Source organism: Epinephelus fuscoguttatus, linkage group LG2 (assembly GCF_011397635.1).
Source record: "Epinephelus fuscoguttatus linkage group LG2, E.fuscoguttatus.final_Chr_v1".
NCBI lineage: Eukaryota > Metazoa > Chordata > Actinopteri > Perciformes > Serranidae > Epinephelus > Epinephelus fuscoguttatus.
Window position 1 is genome coordinate 13,319,256 of NC_064753.1, and position 14,699 is coordinate 13,333,954.

At 41.0% G+C, this 14,699-nt stretch overlaps 2 protein-coding genes across 2 annotated transcripts in view; one reads left to right on the plus strand and one right to left on the minus strand.

Moving 5' to 3' along the window:
• Positions 1-55: 55 nt before the first annotated feature.
• On the minus strand, positions 56-7,933 carry ap3s2 (adaptor related protein complex 3 subunit sigma 2). Its single transcript, XM_049560345.1, has 6 exons — positions 7,721-7,933; positions 6,652-6,743; positions 5,889-6,000; positions 4,628-4,699; positions 2,622-2,729; positions 56-1,168 (listed from the first exon to the last, which is right to left on the minus strand). Exons 1-6 carry the CDS (start codon positions 7,787-7,789, stop codon positions 1,043-1,045), a joined length of 579 nt encoding a protein of 192 aa, XP_049416302.1. The 5' UTR covers positions 7,790-7,933; the 3' UTR covers positions 56-1,042.
• A 4,714-nt stretch (positions 7,934-12,647) lies between these two features.
• The window catches only part of LOC125901306 (insulin-like growth factor 1 receptor), a 52,444-nt gene continuing 50,392 nt past the window's right edge, over positions 12,648-14,699 (plus strand). Inside the window, exon 1 of the mRNA XM_049596954.1 lies at positions 12,648-13,573. Coding sequence (XP_049452911.1) covers positions 13,483-13,573 — 91 coding nt within the window. The 5' untranslated portion in view covers positions 12,648-13,482. The remainder of the gene's footprint in view (positions 13,574-14,699) is intronic.

Below are 14,699 nucleotides of genomic sequence, written 5' to 3' on the forward strand. Positions count from 1 at the left end.
GACAAAGTAAAAACTCCAGGTTGAATAAGAAGACACACAACAAAGCACAGCCACATGGATTTTTGGTTTTCATTTATTTAATTTACCTTGGCAAGGAATGTCTTTGACACGGAGACATTTGCCTTTCTTGAGAGGCTCAACAGAACTTAATGGTAAAACTCTACCAGAGTATGGCTGAAATGACTTTGAATCTATGTGACCACTAAATACAGTCAACGAGACACAAACACACTTTATACAAACACTTTAACATACAAAAAAAGGTCAAAATTAATCTCCTGCCTCTGAGCAGACGTAGGCAAGATCTTAACACAGCACATTAAAACTTGGCTAGAACTTAACAAAATTTACATTTGCCGTACTGAGCACATTCTGCACCCAGGAGAACAATAATATTATTCACAAATCACAAAGATGCCAGAGACACAGTATATTACAGAGACGGAAAAATAAATTGTGACAAGCAGTGCAGTCTAATCCCAGTGTGTATGAACACACACTTTGAACATGAGATAAAGATGTGTTTGAGTAATTATAACCAAATATAGAAGCCGAAAGATCTTATTACAGTGAGCTGTGCTGAGTCCAAAAGCTCACTCCAGTCAGGGAAAGTTTTCAAGCCTTGAGCGGGACGACCACTGATGAATGTCAGAGATTTGGAAGAGTTGTGCAGGAAAATACACAGTGAGCCAACATAGTTCATTTTTCTTTTGGAGAGAGAAGGAAAACGCTAGAGGAAAAAAAAAGACTGAACAGCAGAAAATACATAGATATTAATATTCCTCTGGATACTTGATAGACTTTACATTATTGTGCAAATCCTTCAACTGGAGCAATCTGTAACATGTATACAGTAGTACTCAAAAGTAATTCACCGCTTATCTCCCGTTGATGTAAGAAGATAGGAATGAGTGGGAGAATAAGCAGCCGTAGTTCCATGATACACATATAAAACGGTTTGCTCTGTATTAACAACAGAACTGGGTGGAGGGGAACTGCATCAGTAGTACATCGACCCCGCGGAGCTCAGCGGGAGTGCTGCTCAAAACGGGGAGAGGCTCGGCACTTTGATATTGATGTCTCCGATGTTGATGTTGCGGGGAATCTCGGGCAGGTTCATGTTCTTCACGGCAGAGACGGCGCGAGCGGGGGCTGCTGACAGACCTCCCTGCCAACACAAAACGACATGGAAAACACCTTTACAGCCACTGTGAGTGGGATATATTATAGATCCTGCTGCCTACACTTTTGACAACGTTGTGAGGAGCTGTTCACAAAATGTCTTTTTGTCACTACTGAAACTTAAAGAAATAGTTCAACATATTGGAAACTAGTCTCATTTGCTTTCTTGCCAGGAAATAATGAAGTCCAGACCTCATTTTCCATCAACGTACAGTAACTCATAAACGTGATGCCTTTTTGGCAATCTACTCTCAAATTTTAGGTACGCTGTAAGAGTCTCCCACAGGCCCCTGAATGCATCAAAAAGGAAAAACAGCCCCACAAGTGCATCACAATGACGGAACATAAAAGGCTTGGCATTAAGGCAACAGTAAGTTGGCCTGAACTGCCATTTAAGTTGATTTAGTCTGACGTGTTCATGTGGAGGAGGGTTCATTTGTTTTGCCCCAACCAATCAGTAGTGAATGACACATCTGTCCTGCATTGCACATTTTCAGTTGACTCAGAAGCTGCAGAGGCAGTCACTAAGAGCTGTTAGCTTAGCAATTTTCACAGTGGTTAAAGAAAAATGTTGATTTTGTGCACCAAAGTCTGTTTCCAGGTCTTGGGAGGGACTGCTGAATGTGTGGAAAAAGTTGTCTTGAGTCTTTTGTGGCTCCAAAGGGACCTACATATGGTGTGATAAACTGCCTCAAAAGATGTCACTTGAGTCAGCATTGGTTGGGTTTGAAGACTACAGGTTGGAAAATTAAAAAAAAAAAAAAAAAAAAAACATCCGGTGGTGTAGCATTAAAAGAAGTGAGCTTACCAGAACTGTGTAGCCAGCAACTCAAGGTTACTTTAACCACTACTAGCAAAACACATCCAAATCTCCAAGGGAACTGTAGGTGGGTGAGTTACATTGTGGGTAATACAGGCACTGAGTTACAACAATGAGGAACAATGCATGGAATTAAAAGATGACATCTCTGGTTCTGCTGCATTTTTTTGGCCCTTATGAGGCCTAAGCTGTGTCGGTCTCATTGTCGTGCTCTTATTTTTCATGCATGTGGCTAGCTAGCTATGTAGGAAGCTGACGTCCCCATTAATAGCCACTACGCCTACTACGTTTTGATTGGGCAGCAGTTTGTTTAACCACAGAAAACCTGCATCAGCGGGCACAACATCGGACCTCACAAAACTAATCTGAGATGTTGGTGGCAATCCAGAGGTCAGGAACCAGGCTAATAATGACAGTGATTCAAGCAAGCTGTAAAGTTTCAAGTCTGATTTTAATAGTCGAGTAAATGGTAACCCATATGGCTGCCTGGGAAGCAAATGAAGCACATTCAGGTATCTACATATCCCATGATCCACACTCATGGGATGGTTCCAAAAGTTGCAGAACTAAAATATGCAGAAACATGGGCGTGGTCCTTTAATGTGGCTAACATACTGACCTCTGACTTCTCCATGCGGTTCTGCACCTCGACCTGGGCTACAATCTCATTCATGTTGGTCTCCAGCACCATGCCTCCCATCACCACCTCCTGCAAGATGTAATGGACCTGCAGACACACGTTGTACATTCAGAACACAATGAACATAAGAAGTGACCGAACATTTTAAATGATGTCAGACATAAAATCCAGTAAACAAGATTACACAACATCTGGCTGCTTCAAATGGCAGCCAGATGTCAGTGTTTCAAGAGGGTGAATCTGTGAGCTTCACAATCCTGCAACTCAGCTAATTTTTGTTTCTTTCTACCCAGTGATACAGAGGGGATGCAAGAGGCATAAAAATCTAATGCTGGAGAGAGGTTAGTCCTCTTTAGAATGTAGCTCTCACTCATAGCTCACTAGGAGACCGTTTCAATTCTGCTCTGAAATTGGGATTTGTGGATTCCTGTGGGCAGAAAATATTTCGGGGGAACATGAGACTGTCTTCTGTTGCAAGACTACTTTGAGGTTTAGAATGAGAACCTGGAAACAATCATGCCTGGGACAGCTGTAAAATCAGTAAGGTAAAGTATTCCATAAAGCTATAATCCTAAATGTTGGCCTATATGAGTAATAGCTGGATGAAATGACAAATGGAGAAGAAATTAAAACTGGTGTAATTTATTAATCTGCATATGTCCACGACAGAGAAGTGATATTAAATCTGCTTAACCCTGCATGCGTGCATATATTAGACTTTTACGATGCTATGCAGGGCGGTGTTGTCCAGCTAGCAGAGCCCTCCGAGAGCAAAAGGTTTAGTAGAAATAATTCCAAGTTTCATCTTGGGCACATTCCTCAGGCCAAACCCCACTGCACCACATGACATTGATTTCCTGCTGAGAAAATTCAATCAAGATGGCAGTAGATGTGTGTGATTAGTCTCCAGCAACACTTGTAGCTCAGCTCCAGGCAGAGGAAAGGAGGCTTTGTTGTAGCAGAGCTTCCCTCTTAAGGACACAGTTAGAATGCAATTTTTTAAAATCCATCACTTGATAAAGTAGAAAGAAGAAACTGATGTGTTTTTGTCATCATTCCTCATGATAATTCCCATTTCAAAACAAAAATGCAGCCCTCAGGCACTGACGGCTCTTATTTTTCTGAGGGGGAGGAGGAATTTCGGAGCTGCAGAATCGCTCGTGAGAGATCTACTGTATGACCTCAGGAGCTTACTTTGATATACAGTATTAGTAAAAAGGCTGGGCCCACACACCAAAAGGAAATGGATCAATCACGGCAACACAGCTGTTCCTGAAAAAGCAGCTGGCTGAACGGAAAAGACAAACACACACGACTGCGCTGCACATTAGCTAGGGGTCATATCTCTCAACAGCTCACTCATAAATCCAAAGTTCCCCCACATCTGAACCCATTATTGAATATGAAAAACATAACCATTTATAACAAACTGTTTTGGAGTTGGCACATGAGCAGTAAACATAATGGAATAAACATGAGGTGTTTTTTGACATTTTGAGATGAAAATAACAGACTTGTGTGTGCAAAGGCCTTGACGTTCCCATAGTGTTACAGAGCCTGGTTACCACGGGCTTCATGTTTCAAGGTACAACACTGGGAAAATGTGCTTTCAATTGATTTTTGCCTTACCAATTTACTTGCATAAAAAACAACCAGAAAATAGTAGCATAGAAAATGTTCAAATGTAGAAGTTGACCGACTGGCTTCAACTAACCTCTGGTGATTGAGTCATTGCTTCCTTTAGCTGTCTTGTAAATCTTTTATTGTAAAGGCTACACTGAAAATTACTTAACATCATGTGCAAGGGTTGTTGTTCCACAGGTTAAAAATTAACAGTGCAGCTTGTTCTCACACTGAAAAGGGACATAACCTTGCCAGTCATCACGTGCTGCTAATCCATGTCTAAGTCAAAGCTCTGCGCACAACAACGTGGCACCAATAGTAGCATGTATGTTGTAGAAAATGCTCCCCTGTTCCCCACTCACCTTGTCCATGTGAAATATGAGGTCCAGTTCACAGACGTTTTCGAAACATTTATCCAACGTTTCCACAAACACCTGCAACAACATGGATTTTGAAAGGTTAACATCCCAGAGCCTTCAAATGTTATCAGACAGAGAAACATTTTGAAGATTATTATTTGAGATTTATTATTAATTATTTATTTTCTGATTAAAAGTCTGCTGAATGAATAACAAAGTAACGATGGTTATGATCCAAACCTGCAGGAAGTCTGTGGTCGATGCAATGACTTCTGACTCATACTATATATTATATATATTTTACCCCATTTTCACAACTTTATTTACATAGTAAAATAAGCCTGCCTGGACACCTCTCGTTGGCTCAACATTAGAAATGTTTTGGGGATTTTAATGCTCATATTTTAAACCATAGCTGGAATAATGTGTATTCAAAACTTTTCCAAATGATTCTGTTCATTCCAAATCATTTCAAGGCCTGGAAAACAGTTTTTCTAATTTCATAACTTTTCCAGGAATTTCATGACCTTGGGAACCTTGGATCAGTCATTAAAAACTCTAAGGAGAGCACCTTAAGGGATCCCACAATCTTTATACATACACAGGTTATTCAGTTAAAGTATTTCTGCTTTTTACCACGTGTTGGTTCACTTAGTGTGAAAGTAAGCAACATTTCTAGGACAGATACTCTGTGTGGCTGTGGTTAGTTGCCGGTGGTCGTCACCCACTACTTTGAGAATTTCAATCTTTACACCCCAGTGGGTGCTGGCGAGTCTTTTGTTCCACATACCATAATTCTCCTTGATTGATGACTGCAGATTGCACTGGTAAATATCTAATGTTACTGTTCCTTTAGATGTGTCAGTGGGAGTACTGAGCAGGTCAACCCAATCTGAATATGATGTTGCTTAACTTTTTTAGGACACTAATGTTGTGGGTGTGAATGACTTGTGTCCCTTATCTTTTATCTTTACTGTCTTATCCAGAAAGTTTTCCGCTGAGGTCAACAGTAGAGTAAGTTTCATTTCTTAGACCGCCAGTGTTCAAACAACCAGTACAGAGGCAACAGGTTTGTTTCATAAAATGAATCAGATACAGCATTAGGTAATGGAAATAAGCTTGTTAAGTTGCTCAACCAAGAGACTGGGAGTCTTCTTTTAATGCTTGGAACATTATATGTGAAAACAAAAGGTGATGTGCGATTTTACTTCAAAAACACACTTCACATATGTTGTTAAAGCAATTAAATAAAGTAGAAGCTGACCTGGATCAGGTCCAGAATGCCAAGCTCACTCTCAGACGAGTCCACACAGAAGACAAAGTAGAGGGTTGCGTAGTGCCGATAAATCAGCTTGTAGTCAGAGCCACCAATGAGGCTGCAAGAGTAGAGAAATGTGACCTCACTGGAAAATTCATGTGTAGCTTTGTGCTGTGTGTCAATGTGACAGCAGGAATGAAACTTGGTCAAACAAATAAATGTATGCCATAAAATTCACAGCTGGGGTTTGGTGTGTAAATGACCTGAGAAGAGAAATGAAAAAGAAGTGACTGAGACCAAGTCTATTTTTGTGGATTTGCCTCCATCTGTTGGTTAAACCATGCTACTGCATCCGCAGTCAGCTGCTGATCAGCTGCTCTCTGCTGTCATGTGATGTTAGCTTCTGAAGTGACATCAAACCAAATAGAGAAAACCCACAAAAATGGCCCAGAGTTTTTTTTTTTTTTTTTTACAAAATATCACAAGACATAATAACTCCGATTACAGCTCTGCGCTTCAGTCTCTGGCAGTACAAATTTAAAAATCTCCAAATGTAAATGACCTCACATTTAGCTGTCACACTAACACAGTCTTTGCATTGGAAAATCCCAACATAAACAAAACAAGTTGAGTTGCAGCAATTTTCTGATAGTAGTGCATCGCTCACCACTAACAAACACATCTGTCTTTTCATATGTCCGTGTAGTACACATGCTTAGTTATTCAAATGTGATATACGTATACAACTATAGCAAAAAGCAAGACTTGCCTTCCACCCTCCAAGAAGTTGCAGACATTGTCGTCTCTCTTAGATACCAAATGGAAAGTCTCCCGAATTATCTGCTGCTGCATGTCCTCCGCCTGCAACATGTTACACAGTCAGCAAATTGTCGAACATTGTAGGAAATGTAGTCTGTGTTTGGTTAACAGATTCACTCTACAGACACCTATTATTTTGCATCATATTGTACTTTTAACATTTAGTTGTGTGACGTAGTAGTAAAACTTACACAAGGCTCTCATGGCACCATTCACAGACAGCAGATACATATTGTTCCACCATTGAAGAATGGGTGATGAAAATGAGAGCAGTGATGCCCACCGATACCTGATTACTTGTGAATCAGGTTGACATTTTTGTATACTTGATAATAATAATAGTTTTCTTTTTTTTTTGTTAAATCCAGACACTTCATTTTAATTGAAGCTTTGAAAACAAGAATAAGTCAAATTTAACTGTGGCCACTGAAATCTTACATAACCACAGCAATTACCCAAAGTGGTGCTACATTTAAGTACTTACGGAAAAATAGTGGAGGGGAGTTATTATAAGTCCTGCTATTCATATTCAATTCACTGATCACCCTTTACCTGCAGTTATGAGCAGCAACATCAAAAGGCAGATGATACTCCAAAGTCATTTGCTTGCTAACTAGGCCAATAAGTAGGTAGTTATAATGTATTTGTACAAAGCATAAAGGCTTGGTGAAATTGTATCTACGGTTACATAGCATCGGTTCAATACTGCTTAGGGAAGTATGCATTGTTAAACCCAGTTACAAAGAGAAATATGTCCTTTATCAGGAGGGAACTGAAACTAAAAAGTGGCTACATGAGCTGTGAGGTTTGCTCCCCTTCACCATGGCAAGCTAACATCAGCTAACGCTATTTGTAGGTTGTAAGTTGGTTAGTGGCAGCAGCATTTTAAACACACAACGATCGACTTTTTGTCAGCATTTGTGACGGAGCTGATCCCAAACTGACTCCAAACCAAATGAGAGTGATGACAGCAATAGAAAAATGCTAATGTTTTGAACAGCAACCCCCAAAATACTTACAAAATACTGATAGAATCGGATCAGCCGCGGCTTCCCGTGGTTGTTAAATATCAGGATGGCTTTAATCATGTCTGCTCTTTGGTGTTGCCAAATAATAATATCAAGTAATAATTGAAATGGTACGGTTTTGACTGTACAGACGACGTTAGCTAGCTGTAAGGCTAAACGGCCTATCTGCTGCCGGACGAGTTAACTGGTTACATCCGGTTGGGTATTCACATTCGGCAGCCGACCTCAAACAAGTGCTCCGTAATACTTAGTTCCGGTAAGGTCATTGAGTTTATACGTGCGCACTTGAATCCCGGGCATGATTTTTGGAGTATCTCGGTTATGTTTTGTATATAGAAAACTTAAGCCAAGTTTCTGATAAGACAGGACTCAACACAGGTGATCAGAAAGTTGGACACTGTAGCATCATGTATAATTATGCACGTTTCTCATCTTCCATGTAAACATCATATCCCGGGTTAAGGCTAAAAACATTGGGCACACACATTAAAGTGACACATCTTCAGACTTTAGACTACATAAAATATAAAAGGCCTAAAGCCATATAGTATAGCAGTTTGGTGATGCTCATATTTTTTATTGAGACTTTTTTAGGTTATGCGCAGTGTTGTAAACTAGTCAATATCCCATTACGTGTCAGCATCAGTGAGAGTTTACACTGTTTCTCTTCTTCTGTGTGTAACCCTATAACCCCATGAGTCATCAAAGAGTTCTGAGACTTTTCCCCACCACATTACATAATTTTGCAGTCTTTGTGGCTAATGCACCAGCAACTGAGGCACCACGTAATCACTGGACCCTTTGTACCTTTGTCAGCTGCTTTACACTGCCTTGAATTCTCAAAGCAGCGATGTCACACCAGCTGCACCTTTCTTTGTTGTGATCTGTAACAGTTGGAGAATCTGATCGACAGCTAAATTATGTAATGCAGCAATAACATATGGCAAATATCAATATGATACATATTGGCCAAAGACAGACAAACTGTATTAGGCAAAAAGATTGACTCATTTATTTACAGTAAATTTATCGTGAAGCATTTTTTCCCATCTGCTGCATGCACACAGGGGATATTTAATATTTAATCAGGGTCATGGGGGTCATCAGGGAGCTGAGCACAGAAACAACATGGGCAAGAAAACAGTAATGCATTTTATCTATTCTTTCCATCGACTCTTTAGATTCTCCATCTGCCTCACCTGCATTTCTTTGGACAGCTGGATGAGACCTTTACACAAATCCCACACAGTGAGCCCCGGGGTCAGCATGTAACTGTTGAATCTTGGTGTGAGGCAACAATGCTAACCATCTGCCCTGTTAAATAAAAATATCATATAAATGGGCACAGTGGTGCAGTGGTTAGCATTCCCGCCTCACAGCAAGAGGGTTCCTGGTTCAAACTCAGGGTGGGGGGGTTTGAAACCTTCAGGTGAGGAAGCTCTTCTGTGCGGAGTTTGTATGTTTTCCGTTTTGTCCAGCTTCCTCCCGCAGTCCAAAGACATGCAGGTTAATTGGTGACTCTAAATTGCCTGTAGGTGTGAATGTGTGCATGAATGTCTCTGTGTGTCAGCCCTGTGATAATCTGGCGACCTGTCTAGGGTGAACCCTGCTTCTCACCCAGTGTCAGCTGGTTGAGGCTGAGCAGTTATGGAAAATGAATGAATCAATATAAACGCTGACCTGCGTCTAAAGGCAATAGGCCTTTGTTCAGTGACAGGCCACAGTAGGAAAAGCACAGGTGTAAATGATCAAATTAATAATGGCTGCATTTAGTGTTTCTGCCTCATTGTGACACTGTGTCATAAAATGTTACGTTAAGACAGACATTGCTGTGGTAAATAATAATTAGCAAATATAATAATAATCATAAATGAACTACACAAATTGCCTATTGATATTAGTGATTATAGTAGAGTGTACTACAGTACTGTATGTAGTTTGTCAAAGTGGTGTTGCCATACCCCAGTAGAAGCCATTTCTTGACATTAATATATATATATATATATATATATATATATATATTTTTTATTTTTTTTTTGCACTGGAGTTGTTATTTCACAGCTAAGTTACCTACAGTTAATTGGCCACACATTTACCCACTGGCCAACTAACAGTGCTCATGGGCGTCTTTGACTAATGTTGATGTCTAGGTTACGTTATATTTGTCAGATGACCCAGGTGAAGTCTGAATAAAGTCTCAGTCATTTATGCTGCACTGCATGTGTCATTAATTTATGGACAGAGCAAGCTTTCATATATTACGTATTCCTATAGTGTGCTGTATAGCTGTATTGCTTATGATTATTAATATAATATAATATAACAGGAAATTAGTTTTACATTTTTACATGTTTTTCTGGGCCCCCTGACCCTCCCGCAGATTTGGTCCCTTCCTAGTGTCAACTCCATGGCTACGGCCTTGATGTGTGTGCTGTTTATTGGCAGGCTTTTGCCTTAAACTGTACTGGATCTACAGTGTATGGTTTAGACAGGTATCTGCACAATATCATCCCTTACCTGTCAGATGGGGGCTCATCAGTCAGGCAAAGCTTACTGGTTCTGTGGTCTAATGTCAGTCTATCTGGGGATTCTTGAGCCACAACTGGACCACTGCTTCCAAACCAGGCCAGCCGACATCCTGTATATCTGCGTGATCAGACCCAGCAACATCAGAGTGTCAGACCACATTTCCTGTTCTGATTTCATATCCATTAATTCTCTGTTCAACGTTTTTCATCATTAGTGCAGCAAAGCCACCCGGGCTGTTGTCTGCATATCATCTATTATTTCCCCTCTAAATTCCCTTCCTCCTGCATGAGCACAGTGGAAAACAAACAGACGCTCATTAGCATGTGTGACCCGTTGGTGGTAAACAGGCTTATTTCCACATGAGTGCAGTGCGAGAATGGATTCCACCGGGACAGTCAAGGTAGGTGGGCCCACCGGCTGCCTTCATGGGGACTTTAATAGGGACTTAACAAATGCAAGTGGACAGGCACAACATTCTCTGGCACAGGGAGGTCATGTTGGTACAGTGAGCACTTGTTAGAGGGTGACTCACTGTATTTGGACTCTTGGGTGGCCACTGATATTCACTTCATTTTTAATGTGCATTTTTTTTTTCTCTCTCTCTGTGCTAATTGTTGGATTGTGACGGATGCCGAGTGGTGTCTGCCAGAGCTGAGGTAATGTGTGGCGTTCAAATAATGCCTCTGTGCTGTGCTCTGTAAAGTGATGAAAGCGGCCTGTAATTACAGGGATAATCAAAACTGTCAGGGGCTCTTCTATGGACGGTTTTGTTTACTGTCTGCTTCTCTCACAGCATCACAAGCCGCTGGCCCTCCACTTCCTCAGCCTGGACCTCAGACCTCAAAAGATCACTGCAACTGTACCTGTCTGTGTCTCAAACAAAGGGGAAGTCAGTGTGATGAGATGAGTTGTTTTAAAATCCCCACATACAAAGGGTGCAACTTTAACTGTTCTGTCTCCCTATATATATTTAGCTCATAAAGCTACAGTATGACATTGTTTTACTGACACTTTTGTAGCTTTTTTGGAACTAATAGACCATGCAAGGCCAATTGTAAACAGATGAAACCCCTCTGACAAAGCGTGAACACTGTCATGATTACTGGATTTATACTCACTGCAACCTCCCATAATAGCGACACATGCAAAGATTGAAGAAAATCACATTTTAAAGAATGTCCGCAGGGGGAATACATTCATATTTTCATAGTTTTTCACAACAAAGGTTTTAAATTTCACCCCTTCTGTATTAGGCTATATTTTACTTTAACAGGCTGTGGATTGTGAGCCTGCAGTTGGGTCCACTCCCCTCAAGATGGCAGCATTTCGGTGTCTTTTCAAAGGGAAACCCAGAGCCAAGTGTTTTTGCATGAGTTGCTCCAGTACCAAGCTCCAAAACACATGACTACGTGATGATTTTTGTGATACAGGCCTAACATTACACAGCATGGGGATTTAGAACAAAGCGATTTTGTGATTTTATAGTTACTTTAAGTATAATATGAATGATATTCAAGTACAATGGACAAAACTAAATAGCTTAGAATCACATCATAATGTAAAAACAACCATGCCCACATGTTATTTTATGCCAAGATACAAATGAGACAGATGGGACACAGGCACTTACAGGTTAATCCCTAAGAGCAATATATGCATATGAAGATGAAAGCTATGTGTGTACATGTCTGATGGACAGGCTTATAAATGAAGTCAATATACATATGAAAACACAGCTGTGACTGCGTGGATTCAAGAGTGTAATTACAGGTGGTGCAGACAGACACGATCTTTGTATCAGCAGCCCTCTGCTGTGTGTTTGTGAGCAGCAAAACAACCCTGATCCTGGATCAGCATCCCGGCTTTCCTTCACACCGCGTCGTAAACGGAGTCGCTACGGCGGTGACCAGAGAGGAGAAGGAAAAGTCAGAGGTCTCACTCTGTCTACATTTTTTTCATGTTATGGTGATGTGGATGTCTATGAAGAAGTGCACAAAATAATGTATTCGTCAAACTGTAAAGTTTGTTTGTTTATAGACTGCAGGTAGATAAATGACGGTACTACTTTGCAAGCCCTGCCTCGGTGTCTGGTGTTGACGCACGACAAAAGTTGGCGCAGTGAAATAGCCTAGCGTTCCTCCGGCGCACATGATACTGATAAAGTAAAGACATGTGGTGTCCTCTTGTTGATGTTGTTTACAGTTTATCCTGTTAAAACACAGGGATAAAACTGACCTTGTGAGTGCCAGACTAGTCACTATGGTAACTGCTCTTGTGTAGTTTGCTGAACTGCAGTCAGAGTGACGCCCACTTTAACAGAAGGCGGGGCAGAAGCCGGAGTGATTCATCTTTTGAAACAGAGACGATCTCTGCGCAGGGCGCCGTGTTTACAGCGAATACGGCAGACTGCAGACTGGCCGAAGGAGACCGTGTATGTACCTGTACATTAATCTGTCCAACTGCGCTGCCTGCCCGTTCTGCTATCTATCGACGGAGGGCATTAGATAACCAACCGACTTGACCTAACCTGGAGCAATAAGGTCAAATACTCCATTTTCCGTTGATATGAAGGTGATTTACTCCTACCACAACAACGCGGTGTGTGTGTGCATGATGAGCGGCTGAGGAGGAGGAGGAGGAGGAGAAGAAGGAGGCTGCGGTCTGAAACTAGATTTTATCCAGGATATTTCGAAACAAACGTCGTGTCTTTCACGCAGGGGAGCTGCGTATTGATTTAATATGTTACTGAATCGCCTAGACAGCCTCTTTCCATCACATTTTTGAGGGGGTTTGACCCGTGTTCTGCCTCCAGAGGGTCCTCCAGCAGCGGGACGTTGAACGTTTTTCCTCCAGATATGGAGTGTGAAGATGCGGATTACAGAGGAATCCCCGCCGCTAGTTTAACCGCATTGGTTTCATCACACACACCAATGCGGCGTTGTTTTTGGCAGGAATAGACCCGAACTATGAATTCACATTTTCACACCAGAGGGATAAATCGGTGATTTTTTTTTGGAGCACGACTGGACTCCCATTAGGAAACGCGAGAAAGCTACCCCAGCTAGCCCGTTTGTAGTAGCTATTAGCTCCATTAGCCGGCTAACTGCTAAAAGGTGCTGGCTGGAGATTGAAAAAGCTTTTTAATAATTCTGAGCAGGTTTTGTCCACGTTTCCCCCCTCAACATATTTATTTACAGGATTTGGGAGGATTTACTCATCCAGGAATGAGGTCTCGTACGGAAAGGAGCCGCTTGACCTTGTTTTGGGGTCTGATGCTGGGTCTGTCGTCCTGCCTCCGGCCCGCCACCGCAGAGAGTAAGTAATACTACTCCACATTACTACACATGGGGAACATTGTTTTTTTTACATCCTCCGTGGCTGCTTCAATAGGGGAAATAAAGTTAGCGTCCGTCGCAGTGGAAACACAATGCTTTACTAACGTTATATACGCTGTGTATACATAGTGCAACACTGTAAATAGAGAACAATGGGTCGCATTTATGGCGAACATAGAAAAATAAGTGTTTGTAAACAGAGAAGAAACATGCTGTCATTGTAGCTATGTGGCTAAAGGTTAATAAAAGAATTGCTTTTATCTTAATGCATGGAGATCATGTGTTAAACCATTATACAATGTGTATCTCTAGAAATTACTTTTATATCAATGGGAAAATAATCAAAAATGTATTGTCTTTGTGTGCAAACAACTGAAGATGACTTGGTTTTTGTCAATACTGTGATACAGACTGTAAAAAGACAAGTTGTAATATTGTAAGTTGATTTTAAAGCACGCCACAGAAAATGAGTCAGTCCAAGTGTGTTGGTAAATACATTGCCATGACTCAGCCAACGGAGAAAGTCAGTCAAGCTATATATACACAGCACATTGTCAACTCTGAGTCACAATGAAGTGGATTAGAATCAGGCAAAAGTGGAAGGTATCTGTGAACTCAACAGAAAACAGTAAACAGGATTTGAGCACTAAAAGTGTAGGTGACTGGGTTCAGCTGAAGCTTGTCTTTCTCTGCATTCAAAATTTGATTTATTATTGTCATACCCAAGTGAGATAAAGCAATGCAAACTGGGTGCCAACATAAATAATTTGTTGCTGCATGTAGTGAGAGCCTTGACAAATTCAGCTCTGTATATGCTATTAAAGATCAGACATTTCAATTTATTTTTTTAAACAGCGCAGGTCACGGGAAATGATTGTCAGTGAGGTGAAGGTGTGATGGTTGTACAGCCTGGTCCAGTACATTTGGCGCACAAGGTTTAGCATCAAAACATATATATGCCACATAAACAGAGCAATTGAGCTTTTGGGTAATTTTGTATAATATAAAAGCTTAGCCATTTTCAGTCATTTTATTAACTTCCCAAGGTTTCTGATGAGACAAAGTAGACCTAAACTGGGTGAATGCAACACAACATTGATCTGTTT

Coding starts and splice junctions, on each gene's coding strand:
- ap3s2 (XM_049560345.1), bottom strand. CDS start 7,789: ATGATTAAAGCCATCCTGATATTTAACAACCACGGGAAGCCGCGGCTG. Junction 6,744..7,720: donor TCCGATTCTATCAGTATTTT/GTAAGTATTTTG, acceptor AACATGTTGCAG/GCGGAGGACATGCAGCAGCA. Junction 1,169..2,621: donor ACCGCATGGAGAAGTCAGAG/GTCAGTATGTTA, acceptor TTGTGTTGGCAG/GGAGGTCTGTCAGCAGCCCC.